This window comes from Erythrolamprus reginae, chromosome 2, assembly GCF_031021105.1.
Source record: "Erythrolamprus reginae isolate rEryReg1 chromosome 2, rEryReg1.hap1, whole genome shotgun sequence".
NCBI lineage: Eukaryota > Metazoa > Chordata > Lepidosauria > Squamata > Dipsadidae > Erythrolamprus > Erythrolamprus reginae.
Genome location: NC_091951.1, coordinates 1,692,351 through 1,710,763, shown reverse-complemented (window position 1 = coordinate 1,710,763; position 18,413 = coordinate 1,692,351). Strand labels below are relative to the sequence as shown.

Sequence of the window (18,413 nt, the reverse complement as noted above, 5' to 3'; positions counted from 1 at the left end):
TATGGCGAGAACTGCATTTAAAAGATAAACGGTATACTTTCTATTCCAACCCGCATAAGACATGGTCTAGAATTGATATGGCTTGGGCCCCTATTCACATAATGGAACAAATAAGTGAAATACAGTGATCCCTCGATTTTCGCGGTCTCGATTTTCGCGAAACGCTACACCACAGTTTTTCAAAAAATAATAATTAAAAAATACTCCACGGTTTTTTTGCTATACCACGGTTTTTCTCCCCTTTTTTCTATCATTTCTCTCTCTTCCTTCCACTCTTCTCTCTCTCTCTTTCTCTATCTTGCTTCTTCCTCTCTCACACTCTCTTCCTCCCTCTCTCATCTCTATTTCTCCCCTTCTTGCTTTTAAGCGGCCGGGAGAATGGCGGGCGAGCGAGCGAGCGGCCGGCCGAGTGAACGGGAGAGCGGCGAGCGAGCGGCCGGGCGAGCGAACGGCCGAACGGCGAGAGAACGAGCGGGCGGGTGGGCGAGCGGCGGGCGAGCGGGTGCTGGGGGCAGCCGACATTCAAAGCAATCTGTCGGCTTCCGCACTTTCGTCGCTCCCCGCCTCCACCATCTGCGCATGCGCGGCCATGGAAAAAAGGGCACGCATGCGCAGATGGTGTTTTTACTTCCGCACCACTATACCACGGATAATCGATTTTCGCGGGAAGTCTTGGAACGTAACCCCCGCGAAAATCGAGGGATCACTGTAGAAATAGAGACAAATACTTGGGCGGACCATAACCCTTTATCCATATACAGTGATCCCCCGCTCGTTGCGAGGGTTCCGTTCCAGGAGCCCCCGCAACGAGCGGGTTTTCGCGAAGTAGCGCTGCGGAAGTAAAAACACCATCTGCGCATGTGCAGATGGTGTTTTTACTCCCACAGCGCTAGCGAGGAGCCGAAGATTGGGGGCGGCGCGGCTGTTTGCCGCCGGCATGGGGGGCTTCCTAGCAGCCCCCCAAAGCCGGGTTGGGGGTCCGGGGGGCGCTGTCTCTCGGCGCTTCCGAGCTGAGTCCGGGAGCGAGTTCGCTCCCGGACTCAGCTCGGAAGCGCCGAGAGACAGCGTGGGACAGGCCGTTCCTTGGCGCTGTCTCTCGGCGCTTCCGAGCTGAGTCCGGGAGCGAGTTCGCTCCCGGACTCAGCTCGGAAGCGCCGAGAGACAGCATGGGACAGGCCGTTCCTTGGCGCTGTCTCTCGGCGCTTCCGAGCTGAGTCCGGGAGCGAGTTCGCTCCCGGACTCAGCTCGGAAGCGCCGAGAGACAGCGTGGGACAGGCCGTTCCTTGGCGCTGTCTCTCGGCGCTTCCGAGCTGAGTCCGGGAGCGAGTTCGCTCCCGGACTCAGCTCGGAAGCGCCGAGAGACAGCGTGGGACAGGCCGTTCCTTGGCGCTGTCTCTCGGCGCTTCCGAGCTGAGTCCGGGAGCGAATTCGCTTCAGGACTCAGCTCGAAAGCGGCGAGAATGAACGGCGTGGGCGGGCGAAGGGCGGGCGGCAGCGAGGAGTTTGCGTGGGCGGTGGGGAAACTCCTCGCTGACGCCAGCAAGAGGGGGAAGACCCAGGAAAGCCAGCCAGCAGCTGATCTCCCGGTTGCCATCTACGCATGCGTGCCCATAGAAAAAACGCACGCATGCGTACATGGTATTTTGACTTCCGGGTTGAAAAATAGCGAAGTACCCTGTTCGCAATGGTTGGGGACGCAATAAACGGGGGATCACTGTATTGGAAAGGTAAAAGGAGAATAAAGAATTGGTCAATGAACAGAACTATAATAAAAGATCTTGAATATAAGAAATGGATAGAGAAGGAATTAGAGATTTTTAAAAAAATAAATAAAAATATAGATACCATTCCTCAAAATTTATGGGATACAACTAAAGCATATATACGTGGACTAACAATATCATTTATAGCAAAAAAAAAAATAAAGAAAAGAAAAAATACCAAGGAACACTAGTAGAAGAATTGAGAAAATTAGAAATCTTAATGCAAAAAGAGGACAAGGATGATAAATTAAAAAATCAGAGAGAATTAATAAGACATAAATTGAGATTAATAGAACAAGAACCAATTGTAGAAAAGATAAAGAGAGCAAAACGAGATCACTTTGAGCATGCAAATAAACCTGGAAGATGGCTGGCATGAAACTAAGAAAAGAGAGAGAAAATAAAATTATAAAAAATTTGACAGATTCAAAAGGTATAATAAAATATAGAATAGAAGATAAAAAGGAAATAGTATTGGAATTTTATAAACAATTATATAAGAAAGAAGAGATAAGTGAGGATTTAATTTTTAAATATTTGGAAAAAATAGAACTTCCAGTTTTAACCGAAACACAACAGCAAAGATAGAAACATAGAAACATAGAAGTCTGACGGCAGAAAAAGACCTCATGGTCCATCTAGTCTGCCCTTATACTATTTTCTGTATTTTATCTTAGGATGGATATATGTTTATCCCAGGCATGTTTAAATTCAGTTACTGTGGATTTATCTACCACGTCTGCTGGAAGTTTGTTCCAAGGATCTACTACTCTTTCAGTAAAATAATATTTTCTCATGTTGCTTTTGATCTTTCCCCCAACTAACTTCAGATTGTGTCCCCTTGTTCTTGTGTTCACTTTCCTATTAAAAACACTTCCCTCCTGAACCTTATTTAACCCTTTAATATATTTAAATGTTTCGATCACGTCCCCCCTTTTCCTTCTGTCCTCCAGACTATACAGATTGAGTTCATTAAGTCTTTCCTGATACGTTTTATGCTTAAGACCTTCCACCATTCTTTTAGCCCGTCTTTGGACCCGTTCAATTTTGTCAATATCTTTTTGTAGGTGAGGTCTCCAGAACTGAACACAGTATTCCAAATGGGGTCTCACCAGTGCTCTATAAAGCGGGATCACAATCTCCCTCTTCCTGCTTGTTATACCTCTAGCTATGCAGCCAAGCATCCTACTTGCTTTCCCTACCGCCTGACTGCACTGCTCACCCATTTTGAGACTGTCAGAAATCACTACCCCTAAATCCTTTTCTTCTGAAGTATTTGCTAACACAGAACTGCCAATACAATACTCAGATTGAGGATTCCTTTTCCCCAAGTGCATTATTTTACATTTGGAAACATTAAACTGCAGTTTCCATTGCGTTGACCATTTATCTAGTAAAGCTAAATCATTTACCATATTACAGACGCCTCCAGGAATATCAACCCTATTGCACACTTTAGAGTCATCGGCAAATAGGCAAACCTTCCCTACCAAACCTTCCCCTATGTCACTCACAAACATATTAAAAAGAATAGGACCCAGAACAGACCCTTGTGGCACACCGCTTGTCACCTGACCCTGCTCAGAATACTCGCCGTTAACAATAACTCTCTGATGTCTACGCTTCAGCCAGCTGCAAATCCATTGAACTATCCAGGGATTAAGTCCAATCTTCACTAATTTATCTATTAGCTCTTTATGTGGCACTGTATCAAAGGCTTTGCTGAAGTCCAGGTAGGCAATATCCACGGCACCACCTTGATCCAACACCTTTGTGACATAGTCAAAGAAATCAATGAGATTAGTCTGACATGATTTGCCTTCAGTAAAGCCATGCTGATTTGGGTCCAATAAGTTATTGTTTTTTAGGTGCTGATTTATCCTCTTTTTGAGTAGAGTCTCCATCATTTTAACTACAACTGATGTCAAGCTAACTGGAACTTCTCCTGTTAACAGGGATTGGTTAAACAAATCAGTCAGGGGGGTAGCAAGGACAGATCTGAGTTCTTTAAGAACTCTGGGGTGGATGCCATCTGGACCCATTGCCTTATTTATCTTTAATCGTTCAAGTTCTTCTAAGACATCGGCTTCTAAGATCACTGGAGCTGAATCCGTACAGCTGGAAGCAATGCTATATCCCTCTATAGTATTATTTTGTAAGGTGTCTTTTGAGAAAACTGAACAGAAGTAGCTATTGAAATGGTCAGCGATCTCCTTATTTCCATTAATGCATGTATTATTCCCAGTACTAAGCTTCGTGATGCCACAGTTTTTCTTCTTCTTATCACTAATATATCTGAAGAAGGTTTTATCCCCCTTCTTTACAGATTTTGCAATTTCTTCCTCTTTTGAGGCTTTAGCAGCATATATTATCTGTTTCGCCTCCTTCTGTCTCATTTTATACACCTCTCTATCAGCTAAATAGACCTATTACTGATATAGAACTAAAACAAGCTATAAAGAATAAAAACAACAACAAAGCGACCGATCCAGACACAATACCAGCTGAATTTTATAAATTAGAATTAGAAATTTTTTTCTCTAACATGCTTGAGATATATAATCAAATATTGACAATAGGTAAATTACCAAAAACCTGGTCAGAAACCTTAATAACCTTAATACATAAGGCTGATACCAAGACAGAAAAAATCAAAAATTACAGACCTATCTCATTGTTGAATGTCGATTACAAAATTTTTATATCAATATTTGCCAATAGACTTAAAAGTACAGTGATCCCTCGATTTTCGCGATCTCGATCTTCGCGAAACGCTATATCGCGATTTTTCCCACCCGATGACGTCACTCTCTTCCTTCCTTTCTCATCTTTCTTTCTCTCTCTTTCTCTCTCTTGCTTCTTCCTCTCTCACACTCTCTTCCTCCCTCTCTCATCTCTTTCTTTCCTTCTCTCTCTTTCTCTATCTCTCCCCCTCTTGCTGGCGGGCGAGCGAGCGGCGGGCATCAGTGAGGAGCCGGGGTTTCCCCTTTGCGTGGGCGGCGGGGAAGACCCAGGGAAGGTTCCTTCGGCCGCCCAGCAGCCGATCTGCTCGCCACGCGGCAGCAGCGAGGAGCCGAATCGGGGTTTCCCCTTTGCATGGGCGGTGGGGAAACCCCGATCTTCGTCTGCTCGCTGTTGCTGCGCTGCCAAGCAGATCAGCTGCTGGGCGGCCGAAGGAACCTTCCCTGGGTCTTCCCCGCCGCCCACGCAAACTCCACCATCTGCGCATGCGCGGCCATGAAAAAAGGGCGCGCATGCGCAGATGTTGTTTTTACTTCCACAACCCTACATCGCGAAAAATCGATTATCGCGAGGGGTCTTGGAACGGAACCCTCGCGATAATCGAGGGATCACTGTATTATAAATAATATGATACATAGTGAACAAAATGGATTTTTACCAGGAAGACAAATAAAAAATAATTTAAGAATAATAGTTAATACTTTGGAATATTATGAGCAGCATCCTGAAAAGCAAATGGCACTTATATTTCTGGATGCCAAAAAAGCGTTTGACAATGTGGATTGGAATTTTATGAAAATACAATTAAATAAGATGGAAGTAGGAACAAAATTTTTTAATATAATAGACGCCATATACTCTGAACAAACTGCTAAAATTACTATAAATAGTGAACAGACAGAAAATGTAGTTATACAAAGAGGAGTAAGACAAGGCTGCCCAATATCACCATTGTTATTTATTTTAACCTTAGAAGTATTGTTGATAAAAATAAGGGCAGATAAGGAAATAAAAGGATTGAAAATCAGGAAAGAAACCTATAAAACACAAGCATTTGCAGACGACGTAGTGTTTGTGTTGGATGACCCAATAGAATCTATTTTAAATTTAATAAATGTGATCGAAGAATATGGGAAAGTTGCAGGATTGAAAATAAATAAGGATAAGACACAGATATTAACAAAAAATATGACTGAAATACAGAGAAAATATTTAGGAGACCTATCAAACATGAAGATCACGAAAAAAGTGAAATATTTAGGGATATGGATGACCTCCAAAGCTGTATCTTTAAAAAATGACAATTATCTAAAATTATTAAGTCAGATTAAAAAAGATTTAGAAATATGGAGTAATTTACAATTATCATTTGTAGGAAGAATCTCCACAGTTAAAATGAATATCCTTCCAAAAATATTGTTTCTTTTCCAAGTGATCCCAATAAATCCAGGAACGAAATTCTTTGCCGAATTGAATAAGATAATAAGAAAATTTATTTGGCACGGTAAAAAATCAAGAATAAAACAAAATTCATTAGAAGATCGTAAGGAAAGAGGAGGCCTCGGTCTCCCAAATTGGAAATTATATTATCATGCCTCGGCCCTGACATGGATAAAAGAATGGCTGACATTAGAAAATCAAAGATTGCTCAACCTAGAAGGTCATGGACTTGATGGTCGGTTGGCATGCATTTGTATGGTATGATAAATTAAAAACCCACTTATATTTTAAAAATAATGTTATTAGAAAAGCATTGATAGAAGTGTGGAATGAAATTTTAAAAAAATCACTTTTTAGTAATGCCAGAATGGGTTTCACCCTTTGAAGCCATTGTACACCCGAATCTTAAAGGAAAAGGTAAGATATGGAAATATAGTGACTTGTTAGATAATCAATTAAAACTAAGAACAAAACAAGAGTTATACGAGTTAGGTATAGATTTAGATTGGTGGCATTATATGCAGATTAGTTCTAGATATCAAATAGACGTAAAGACTTATATTTTTAAAAAAGAAAATAATGTATTGAGTAAATTATTATTTCAAAATCAAACAAAGACAATTGGAAATGTTTATAAATATTTATTAAACCATAGAATGATAGGTTGGATATTGAAAGATAATATGATCAGTTGGTGCAAAAATTTTGGTAAAGAGATCGACTTAGAAACTTGGGAAAAGATATGGACGTATAATTGGAAAATAACAAAATCAATTTCTTTTAAAGAAAATCAAATTAAGATGTTTTATAGATGGCACCTTCCACCATATAGAATTTCTAAAATGTTTCCTTCTGTATCGCCTATTTCTTGGAAATGCAAAAAAGAAGTTGGTACATATTATCATGCATGGTGGACCTGTTCTGAGACAAAAATATTCTGGAATAAAGTAGAGAATTGGATAAATGAAATAACTAAGGAGAAAATTAAAAAATCTCCTGAATTTTTTCTATTGGGTATTCCAAATACAGTGGTACCTCGAGATACGAGTTTAATTCGTTCCGGACCTGGGCTCTTAAGTCGAGCAGCTCTTATCTCGAACGACTTTTCCCCATAGGAATTAATGTAAATAATTTTAATTGGTTCCAGCCCTCAAAAAACTCACAAAGTTAGTCTAAATTATGCAGAAAGACATGTTTTTAATGAAGAAATGTACATGTACATATAAATGAATAATGAAGTTTCTTTCACTTAACTTGTAAACTTTCTTAAACTTTTAAATTTACATATGTTCAACTTCTCTGCCACCCAATCCTGTAGGACAGAGGTCCCCAACCCTTTTTGCACCAGGGACCGGCTTTAAGCGATCAAGAGAGGAATGGGTGAATGAATGGACGGAGGGTGGGAAGGAAGGAAGGAAAGAGGGAAGGGACAGGAACAGAGGAAGGAAGGAAGGAAACTTATGAAAGGGGAGAGTAAGAGAGGAATGAGTGAAGGGAGGGAGGGAGGGAAGAAGGTGGGAAGGAGAAAGAAAAGAAGAAATAGAGGAAGGGAAGGTAAAAGAGAGAAAGAAAAAGAGCAAGAAAGAAAGCTGCAAGCACCCCCCCGAGCCCCCCAGGCCGGCTGCAACCTTTTAAAACACGCGCGCCGCTTCGCAGCTGTCTCCTGAAGCCGAACGCGGAAGTTAGCGTTTGGCTTCAGGAGACAGCTCCTTGGCGCTTGTATCTCGAATTTGGGCTTGTAAGTAGAACAAAAATATCTCTCCCCTCCCAGCTCTTATCTCGAGTTGCTCTTAAGTAGAGCAGCTCTTATGTCGGGGTTCCACTGTATAAAGTATAAAAAAGAAATTTACTATTTAATAATACATATATTGGCGGCGGCACGAATAGTATTTGCACAGAAATGGAAAGAAAAGACGATACTGAAAGATACGGAGGTATTCAAAAAAATTATAGAATGTGCAGAATTAGACATGATGACTAAACGTTTGAATAACCAAACCGAAACAGAATTTTACAAAATATGGGATAAAGTATATGATTGGTGGAATGTTAAAAATAGTATTAAAAATTAAATATGCAAGAATAAATGATTATTTGAAAAATTATAAGATAGAATCAAATAGTTTATATGATAACCAATTTAGAAGTGTTTATTTTATTCTCTTTTTATATTACCAATAATTTGTTTATTGCTCTGTGTATTACTTTTTAAAAATATATATATACAGTGATCCCCCGTTTATTGCGTCCCCAACCATTGCGAACAGGGTACTTCGCGATTTTTCAACCCGGAAGTCAAAATACCATCTACGCATGCGTGCCCGTTTTTTCTATGGGCACGCATGCGTAGATGGCAACCGGCTTCCCTGGGTCTTCCCCCTCTTGCTGGCGTCAGCGAGGAGTTTCCCCACCGCCCACGCAAACTCCTCGCTGCCGCCCGCCCACGCCGTTCATTCTCGCCGCTTTCGAGCTGAGTCCTGAAGCGAATTCGCTCCCGGACTCAGCTCGGAAGCGCCGAGAGACAGCGCCAAGGAACGGCCTGTCCCACGCTGTCTCTCGGCGCTTCCGAGCTGAGTCCGGGAGCGAACTCGCTCCCGGACTCAGCTCGGAAGTGCCGAGAGACAGCGCCAAGGAACGGCCTGTCCCACGCTGTCTCTCGGCGCTTCCGAGCTGAGTCCGGGAGCGAACTCGCTCCCGGACTCAGCTCGGAAGCGCCGAGAGACAGCGCCAAGGAACGGCCTGTTCCACGCTGTCTCTCGGCGCTTCCGAGCTGAGTCCGAACTCAGCTCGAAAGCGCCGATAGCCAGCGTGGACAAGCCATTCGCTAGCGCTGGCTATCGGCGCTTTTGAGCTGAGTCCGGAAGAGAATTCGCTCCCGGACTCAGCTCGAAAGCGCCGATAGCCAGCGTGGACAAGCCATTCGCTAGCGCTGGCTATCGGCGCTTTTGAGCTGAGTCCGGAAGAGAATTCGCTCCCGGACTCAGCTCGAAAGCGCCGATAGCCAGCGTGGACAAGCCGTTCGCTATCGCTGGCTATCGGCGCTTTTGAGCTGAGTCCTGGAGCGAATTCGCTCCCGGACTCAGCTCGAAAGCGCCGATAGCCAGCGTGGACAAGCCATTCGCTAGCGCTGGCTATCGGCGCTTTTGAGCTGAGTCCGGAAGAGAATTCGCTCCCGGACTCAGCTCGAAAGCACCGATAGCCAGCGTGGACAAGCCGTTCGCTATCGCTGGCTATCGGCGCTTTTGAGCTGAGTCCTGGAGCGAATTCGCTCCCGGACTCAGCTCGAAAGCGCCGATAGCCAGCGTGGACAAGCCATTCGCTAGCGCTGGCTATCGGCGCTTTTGAGCTGAGTCCGGAAGAGAATTCGCTCCCGGACTCAGCTCGAAAGCGCCGAGAGCCAGCGCGGAGGAGCCGAAGATTGGGGGCGGCGCGGCTATTTTAAAATGTCGCCGCCGGCATGGGGGGCTTGCCAGCACCCCCTGGACCCCCAACCCGGGTTTGGGGGGCTGCTAGGAAGCCCCCCATGCCGGCGGCAAACAGCCGCGCCGCCCCCAATCTTCGGTTCCTCGCTAGCGCTGTGGGAGTAAAAACACCATCTGCACATGCGCAGATGGTGTTTTTACTTCCGCAGCGCTACTTCGCGAAAACCCGCTCGTTGCGGGGGGTCCTGGAACGGAACCCTCGCAACGAGCGGGGGATCACTGTATACATAAATAAATTTAATCAATAATCTTAATCTTAAAAACATAGAATCATATTTAATGATAATGTAATCTGCAAGTGTGGCATTTCTGCTCAGATCTGGTAACAGTTAGAGTTTTTTTTATATTCTGTATTAGTTAGACTTCTACGATAAGCGGAGCAATGTTAGCTCCTTAAATGTTCAATGTTGTATGTCTTTGTCTTTTTTGAAAATAATAAAAAATATTTTTTTAAAAAAAATATAATGCCTTGATAAGACCACACTTGGAATATTGACTCCACTACTGGTTGCCAGATGTAAGAAAGATCTTGAGACTCTAGAAATAGTGCAGACAAGAGCAACAAAAATTACTACTGGACCAGAGGTTAAAGCATTGCTGTTTTACCGTTGCTGGAATTGGGTATGTCTACTTTCATGAAAAGAAGGACCAGGGAGTGACATGATAGCAGTGTTCCAAGAAACAATGGATGGAAAGTTTTCAAGGAGAGAACCAACCCACAAGTAAAGGGAAATTTCCTGATGGTGAGAACAATTTAATCAGGGGAATGACTTGCCTCCAGAAATTGTGGTTGCTCCAAAAGTAGAGGTGTTGATGAAGGAATTGGACAGCCATTTATCTGAAATGTTATAGGGCTTCCTGTCTGAGCAGGGGTTGGACTAGAAGACCTCCAAGATCCCTACCAACTGTTATTCTGTTCCATTGTTCCCAAATTACTACAGCAAAGATATGCACCAAATTAAATGGTTGTGCATCACAGAAGTCCTAGGTTTAGGTGAGAAAATGGGCAAATATGAAAATTGCAAATTCAAGAAGGCGATTTACAACAAACACAAGACAAGCATGAAAGACAAGGGCTGATTACAAGGGCAAAAGCTGAAGCAAGAAAATAAAAGCGACAAAAACTCACACATTTTATCACAAGAAAATGATATCACTATATTCTCAACTAATATTAATGGGTTGAACTCAGACAGAAAAAGAAAAAAGATTTTCCACAAACTTCTAAACCAGAACTTGATCTGGTGACACCTGATGAAGTGGACAAGGCCATTGGAACTGTGAGTTCCGCCACCTGACTACTGGATCCGTGTCCCTCCTGGTTGGTTTCGGCCAGCAGGGAGGTGACACGGAGCTGGGCCCAGGAGATTACCAACGCTTCCTTGGGGAGGGGAGTCTTTCCAACACTCTATAAAGAAGCGCTTGTGCGCCCCCTCCTCAAGAAGCCTTCCCTGGACTCAGCCGTACTTAATAACTATCATCCAGTCTCCAACCTTCCCTTTATGGGGAAGGTTGTTGAGAAGGTGGTGGCACTCCAGCTCCAGCGGTCCTTGGAAGAAGCCGATTATCTAAGTCCCCAGCAGTCGGGCTTCAGGCCCGGTTACAGCACGGAAACCGCTTTGGTCGCGTTGATGGATGACAGGGGTTTATCCTCTGTCCTGGTGCTCCTTGACCTCTCAGCGGCTTTCGATACCATCGACCATGGTATCCTTCTGCACCGGCTGGAGGGGTTGGGGGTGGGAGGCACTGTTCTCCAGTGGTTCTCCTCCTACATCTCTGGCCGGTCGCAGTTGGTGTTAGTGGGGGGTCAGAGGTCAGCTCCGAGGGCTCTCCCTTGTGGGGTACCTCAGGGGTCGGTCCTCTCCCCCCTGCTATTTAACATCTACATAAAACCGCTGGGTGAGATCATCCAAGGACATGGGGTGAGGTATCATCAATATGCTGATGATACCCAGCTTTACATCTCCACCCCATTCCCAGTCAACGAAGCGGTGGAAGTGATGTGCCGGTGCCTGGAGGCTGTTGGGGCCTGGATGGGTGTCAATAGACTCAAACTCAACCCGGATAAGACGGAGTGGCTGTGGGTTTTGCCTCCCAAGGACAATCCCATCTATCCGTCCATTACCCTGGGGGGGGAATCATTGACCCCCCTCAGAGAAGGTCCGCAACTTGGGCGTCCTCCTCGATCCACAGCTCACATTAGAAAACCATCTCTCAGCTGTGGCGAGGGGGGCGTTTGCTCAGGTTCGCCTGGTGCACCAGTTGCGGCCCTATCTGGACCGGGACTCATTGCTCACAGTCACTCATGCCCTCATCACCTCGAGGTTCGACTACTGTAATGCTCTCTACATGGGGCTACCTTTGAAAAGTGTTCGGAAACTTCAGATCGTGCAGAATGCAGCTGCGAGAGCAGTCATGGGCTTACCTAGGTGTGCCCATGTTTCACCATCACTCCGCAGTCTGCATTGGCTGCCAATCAATTTCAGGTCACAATTCAAAGTGTTGGTTATAACCTTTAAAGCCCTTCATGGCATTGGACCAGAATACCTCCGAGACTGCCTCCTGCCGCACGAATCCCAGCGACCGATTAGGTCCCACAGAGTGGGCCTTCTCCGGGTCCCGTCAACTAAACAATGTCGGTTGGCGGGCCCCAGGGGAAGAGCCTTCTCTGTGGCAGCACCAGCTCTCTGGAACCAACTCCCCCCGGAGATTAGAACTGCCCCTACTCTTCCCTGCCTTCCGTAAACTCCTTAAAACCCACCTTTGCCGTCAGGCATGGGGGAATTGAAACATCTCCCCCTGGGCATGTTTAATTTATACATGGTTTGCTTGTGTGTGTGTCTGTTAGTATATGGGGTTTTTAAATCTTTAAATATTTTAAACTTAGTCGGATTATTTATGATTTGTTTTACTCTGTTGTGAGCCGCCCCGAGTCTTCGGAGAGGGGCGGCATACAAATCTAAATAATAAATAAATAAATATAACATGTCTACAAGAGACACATATTACCAAAAAGGATGCCATGGTTCTACTTCTCCCCGGTCTTGGCGAACTCTTTACTTCCTCGGCATCAGTTAAAAAAAGAGGAATTGCCATATATGTTAAAACCCAATACAGACCAAAACGTATCTATGACGACACTGACAGTCAAATATTAATGGGGCAGATAACTATTAGAAACGAACAACTAACAATAATAGGAATCTACGCACCTACCATCAACCAATCGATATTTTTCTCACAACTACACAAAAAAGTAATGGAAAGGAATTTAACAAATTTCATTATTATAGGCGACTTTAATGCGATACAAAATAAAAACATGTACCCAAATATATCACCCCTATGTTGGAAGTGCAAAGAGAAACAAGGAACCTATTATCACCTGTACATATGCCAAAAAATTCTGGACAGAAATTAAAAGAATAATAGACCAAGTCCTATCGATAAAGATGACAACCAAACCCGAACTGTTTCTCCTAGGTGTCCTGAGACAGAAAGCTACCAAAGAAGACAGATATCTTATCGTACAAATATTGACTGCCGCCAGACTAACATACGCCCAACAATGGAAAGAAAAAAACATCCCAACAACTTTAACAATTATTAGCAAAATCATGGAATGGGCTGAACTCTCCAAAATGACAATGGAAATACAAAAGAAGAATGAACCCGAGTTCTACAAGGCCTGGGAGAAGTGGTAGAGATGGCTATCCAGCACTAATCACAATAAAAGAGAAACCAACTGAAAACTCCTTACTCTGCACCAAAGGAAAAACAAATACACAAAAACAAACAAAAACAAAGACTTTTTAAAACTTGCTTCTTTTAAACTCTAAAGTTGGAGGAATACCTAGCAGAAGAAGATAACCAGAGGAAGCGATGCTGGCTAAAAGGAACTTGAACCTGCTGTTCTGCTCTCCATGTTGTGGGAGAACACAAAAATAATCCGGGCCAAACAAGGGGGGGAAATGGAAGGCGAGAGCCCTCTGCACACCCGCTTCACTTCCTGAGAGGAGAATAGAAATCTCATAGCGTTTCCATTTCTTACTTGATTTGAAGGTTCAACCGCTGTTTGATCTCCGTCACAATAACCAGAAAGATTCATTCTTTGTCTCTCTGTAAGGAATAAATAATTTCAAAATGCATAATTAACAAAATAGGACAAGAGAGAGAGGTAGGACAGATGGGTCATAGGAGGATCTTCCACTACCTTCTGTTATGTCCTGACGTGGATCTTCCGAAGGGATCCACCAGGAAATTGGTTCCTGAGGGGGATTTGATGGATTCCTCTTTCCCTCAGGATCTCTCATCTCCACAGTGCAAGACTTCAAACAGGAGGAAGGGAAAAAGAAGCAGAATTAATGTACATCACACAACAAAAAGCGGATTGCCAGATTCACAACACAACATCAAAGCCCCCAATATCCACCCGTGAGATTGAAAGAACGGAACAATGTCCTACAAGATTTGGAGAACTTCCACATGTGATGAATGCCAGAGAAGTTGGGGAAGGAGGGGTGAAGTATTCAACCAAATTCTCTACTGTTTTCTGAGCTCCCTAAAGTGTCTCACCTGCAACTGGACCTGCTCCTTCTGCTCCTCCGCCTGGCTCAGGAGGAGGCCTTCCACCAGGGCCACCGCCTGGGAGCTGGTCTCTGCTCCACATTCCTTCACCCAGCTCTCCATCTCTGGGGGCAGAAGGGACAAAAGCCACTCCAGAACCACCAGGTCCACCATCTGGGCTTTGGTGTGTTTCTCTGGCCTCAGCCATCGCCTGCACAAGTCGTGGAGTCGGCTGCAAAGTCCTCGGGGGCCCTCAGCCTCCCAGTATTGGATGGAGTTCCAGGGCTGAACTTCCGGAGGAAGGATGGATTCTTCCTCCAGGATCTTCTGCCCAGGTCTTGTCCAGAGCTTCCCCCCCTTCCCAGGCTGAGCGGCTGCAGGGCCTTTCCCGCTTCCCCCCTTTGCAACAGGTGGGGTCTCCATCCTTCCTCTGTCCTGCAGAGCAACTCCAAAGGGGTCCAAGGACTCTTGTGGGTCTCCAGACGCCTTTTCCTTCACGGGACCATTTCTGGGAACACAGGACGGATCCCTCCAGGTGATCCCGCTCTTTTTTTCTTCCCCAAGGAGAAAATGGGGCCTTGCAAAGACCACAAATGGCTTCCGGTTTCTGTCTCTGAGGTGGAAGGGAAAACAAAGGCCCAGAATGAAAAGGTGGAATTCAGCCCCTGAGCGACCTTCCCCCAACCTGCCCGGAGCCCCAAGAGGCTCATCCCAGCGCAGGGCCCAGGTCCCCCGAGCAGGGACGGGAAGGAGGCAGCTGCAGAGGCCGCCCCCTTCTCTCTCCCCGCTTCTTCCGCTTCCCCTGCAGGGAGAGGGCGGCAGGGGAACATGGGGACCGGGAAGGGCCCCCCCTCACCTGGGACACGTCTGGGTGTTTTTCCGCCGGGCTCTCGGTCTCACGCGGCACCAGGGTTTAAGCAGAGCGAGTGGGGCGTCCTAGAGCGGCAAGGCTCAATGATGTCACTTTCTTCTCAGCCTCCTCTGGAAAACCCCTCGTGACCTTCGCCCTCCGGTGGGCCAATGGGGAGTTTCTTTCCCTTGGCAGACATCGCCCCCTGGTGGATTTGGGGCAAAGTGCCCGGGTGGGAGGAATGGCGGGAAAGAGACACGCCTGACAATTCAATCTCAGCTCTGTTTCTTTTGAAGACTTTCAATGTGAAGAGAGTGAATTTAATGGCTGGAGAAGGAAAGTGCACAAAGGTCCCAAACACCCCGTGGTGGCTGAGGGAGGGCGGGCTCCTGCATGAGGGGATCTGCGCTCTGATTGGTTGCTGGGGGTGGGAAGGGGGCGTGTCCCATTTCCCCCGCCTTTTTCCTCTGGGCGCTGTTTGAGATTTACCTCAGGAGGCTCCCGACTGTCTTCTCTGCTGCGAACGTTCATTTATCTTGATAGAAAAGGGCCGATTTTTCTCACTGTCTCCCTCTTCCTTTGGACAGCAGCCGCGTGTTTCCTCCACATGGACCTTTTTTCCTTCTTTCCTGATGGGAGGAAGGATAAACTCCCTGGAATCGAGGCCCAGAGACTGGGAGCAGGTGGGCCCAGTGGGAACCCCAGAGATGGGGGCACAGGGGGTTTTCCCTCCCGCTCTGCCCATAAAGGGAACCATCCAAGGAGGGAAGGCAGCACCCTGGAAGTCCAGCCTGGCTTAGGGGATGGGTCTCTCCAGAGAGGAATTGGGATCCTTGGACCATGGTCCACAACACCCACGTAGGGGCTTCTGGCAGGGGATGAGCTGCCCCACACAAGGACCCAGAAGGTCAGCTGTGGGAACCGCCCACCTCTCCTCATCCACAGGGCTTGAGAGTGAAACCAAAGTGAGAGGGAGACAGTTTCAGAAGCTGATTCTCACCTCAAATCTCAGGGGAATCAACCAAATTGGAAGAAAAAGGGACACCAAGTAGAGACCAAATATGGGGTCAGTAAAAGGGGTCTCTGATGCACCAATACGAGGAATAAACGGGGTGAATTCCAGAGAAAATCTGTGGAAGGAGCTGCAGGTTCGAGGTGCCAAAGGTCAGCTGTAAAATCTTCATGACTTCGAGAGGACTCATTATTTCTGTCTCAGGGGGTAGAATACTCTCCCCCTCCCCCAGTGTATTTAAAGAGGTTACAACAAATGGACAACATGCTGATGTGATGTTTCTGCTTATATTCAAAATATGAAGGTTTATCTATCCATCCATGCCTCCATCCATCTATCTATCTCCCCTCCATCATTTCTCTCAAATGTATATAGCCCCCCAACTCACAAATTACACTGGTTCACATACAGCAAAGCTAAAAACAAGTATTTACCTGAATGTATTTTTAAAAAACGTTCAAAACAATAAAAAAAACTTTTAAAAGAAGGAATGTGGGGCAAAGAGTCACTTTTTTCAGTGCCATTCAAACTTCAAGCAGTTGCTAAATTAATGGTTTATACGTCAAGGACTCCTTCCAGTGGGTCACGGGACAAAGAGGCTGCCCCACCTGGAGACTCAGCCATGGGGCGGAGGAGGAGAGTCCCTGAGCTGCCCTGATGAAGAATCCAGGCTTGTTGCCTGCTGGATCCTGGCCAGTTCCTCCGTTCCGCTTCGGAGGAGCCCAACGCTTCAGGCTGGGGAAGCGAAGGCCAAGCGCCTCTTCAGCTGTTGTGGGTTGCAGAAGGAAGAGATGCTGCTCTGTGTGTGTGTGTGTGTGTGTGTGTGTGTGTGTGTGTGTGTGTGTGTTTTGGGGTATGAAAAGAGCCCAGAAGTTCTGCTTTGATCAGGAGAGCAATGGGCATCCCACGAGTCTCTCTAGATCCAGGGCCAATTTTGTGTGACTGGGTGTGAGTAAGCGCACAATTGTGGGGCAGGTTTGGACTCTGCCTCCTCCTTCAGCTGCAGGTGGGGACCCAGTTCTGGCCTTCTGAGGCCGGTGATGTTCCAGTGGGGAGTGTAAGCCCTCCAGCCCCCTCCCCCTCCCAGGAAAGGATTGAGGCCATCTCAGGACACAGGCCCTGTGGGACGTCTGCCTGCTGCAGCCGGGAGAGGGTTGGGGCGTTTCATCCTCAGCCCTGAACATCTGGCAGCTTCCCAGCCCCCCCTGCCCTCACCTGGCTGAGAGAGATCGGCCTGGCCAGCCTGAGGATGGGAGACCACCAGGAGGCATCTGGGCTACTGCATAGGCTGAAACTCCTCCAAGACAAGGAGGGGGAAGCTTCAGGCCCTCCTCGAACTCGCCTCCCTCAAGAGATCCATTTCCCATTCCTCTTTTAGCCTTGTCTGATCTGCCTGAAACTCTCCCCTCTCCCCCCCTGCTCAGTTCCTGCTGTTTGGAAGACCTCGTGGGAGCCCAATTCTCCTTGTCCAGAGAAGGGGGAAGGTTAGAGTGGAGCGGAAATCATAAATGGGGGGAGCACAAAGGGGGTCTCACCTTCTTTGGTCCTTGCCCCCTTCTTTAAATTCAGGAGCCCTTTAGACTTTCTCACCTTCCTGAGGCTCAGGGTGCAAGGGGGGTGACTGGGGGTCTGCAAGCTCCTCTTTCCATTCCTCCTCTGGGAGTGACCCCCCCCCTCAGTCCTGGGTCAGGAGGGGAGAAAGGCTGCCCAAGCAGAGCAGGATGGAAAACCAGAACCTCAGTGGTGCAGTGGTTAGAGTGCAGTATTGAAAACTACTTCTGCTGATCACCGGCTGCCAGCAGTTTGGCAGATCGAATCTCAGTAGGCTCCAGGTTGACTCGGCCTTCCATCCTTCCAAGGTCGGTCAAATGAGGACCCAGATTGTTGGGGGCAATAGGCTTACTCTCTGTAAACTGCTTAGAGAGGGCTGCAAAGCACTGTGAAGCGGTATATAAGTCTAAAGGCTATTGCTAAAACTGTCTTCAGGCAGAGGATCCACTGCCGGGTCCATTGGAGGAGATGTTAGTTCTAATTTCCGACAGTAATCAATCATATAAACTGGAGCCAATTAACAAAGCTCAATTCACAACAAGTGATTTCTAGCCGTCTGTCACATCAGAAACAAGCAGCAGATGTTGGTTTCCTCAGCAACAATTATACACTGTAGTAGCAAAAGCAATTCATAATAAAAGGAAATAATAAAAGGAAATATTAGTTTGATTCATATACTCCTTCACTATAGTGGAGGATACTGAACTCACCAGAATCTCTAGTAAAATTCCTGGCTCTTTTTATAAATTATACATGTATTGTTTGGTTTGATATACAGTACTGTCCACCCACCCACCCACCCATCCATCCATCCTAAATAATACTGACACCTCTTCCAAGGAAGAAAATCTGCTCGGATCCTCTTACACATCATATCCATGAATATGGATTTTTTTAAATTCTCCTTTTGGCAAAATATTTGCCTTCCCTGGACACCCAGAGGAGCGAAGGGTCGTGTGGAAGCGTTGATTCTCAGGAGTCCCGGGGCTTATTTCTCCCCCCATAAA

General features: G+C 46.2%; 1 protein-coding gene across 1 annotated transcript in view; it reads right to left on the bottom strand.

The window, feature by feature from the left end:
* The window catches only part of LOC139158434 (uncharacterized), a 73,512-nt gene that overhangs the window by 9,771 nt on the left and 45,328 nt on the right, over window positions 1-18,413 (bottom strand). The window contains 3 exon segments of the mRNA XM_070735741.1: window positions 13,479-13,546; window positions 13,641-13,755; window positions 14,003-14,795. Coding sequence (XP_070591842.1) covers window positions 13,479-13,546; window positions 13,641-13,755; window positions 14,003-14,795 — 976 coding nt within the window.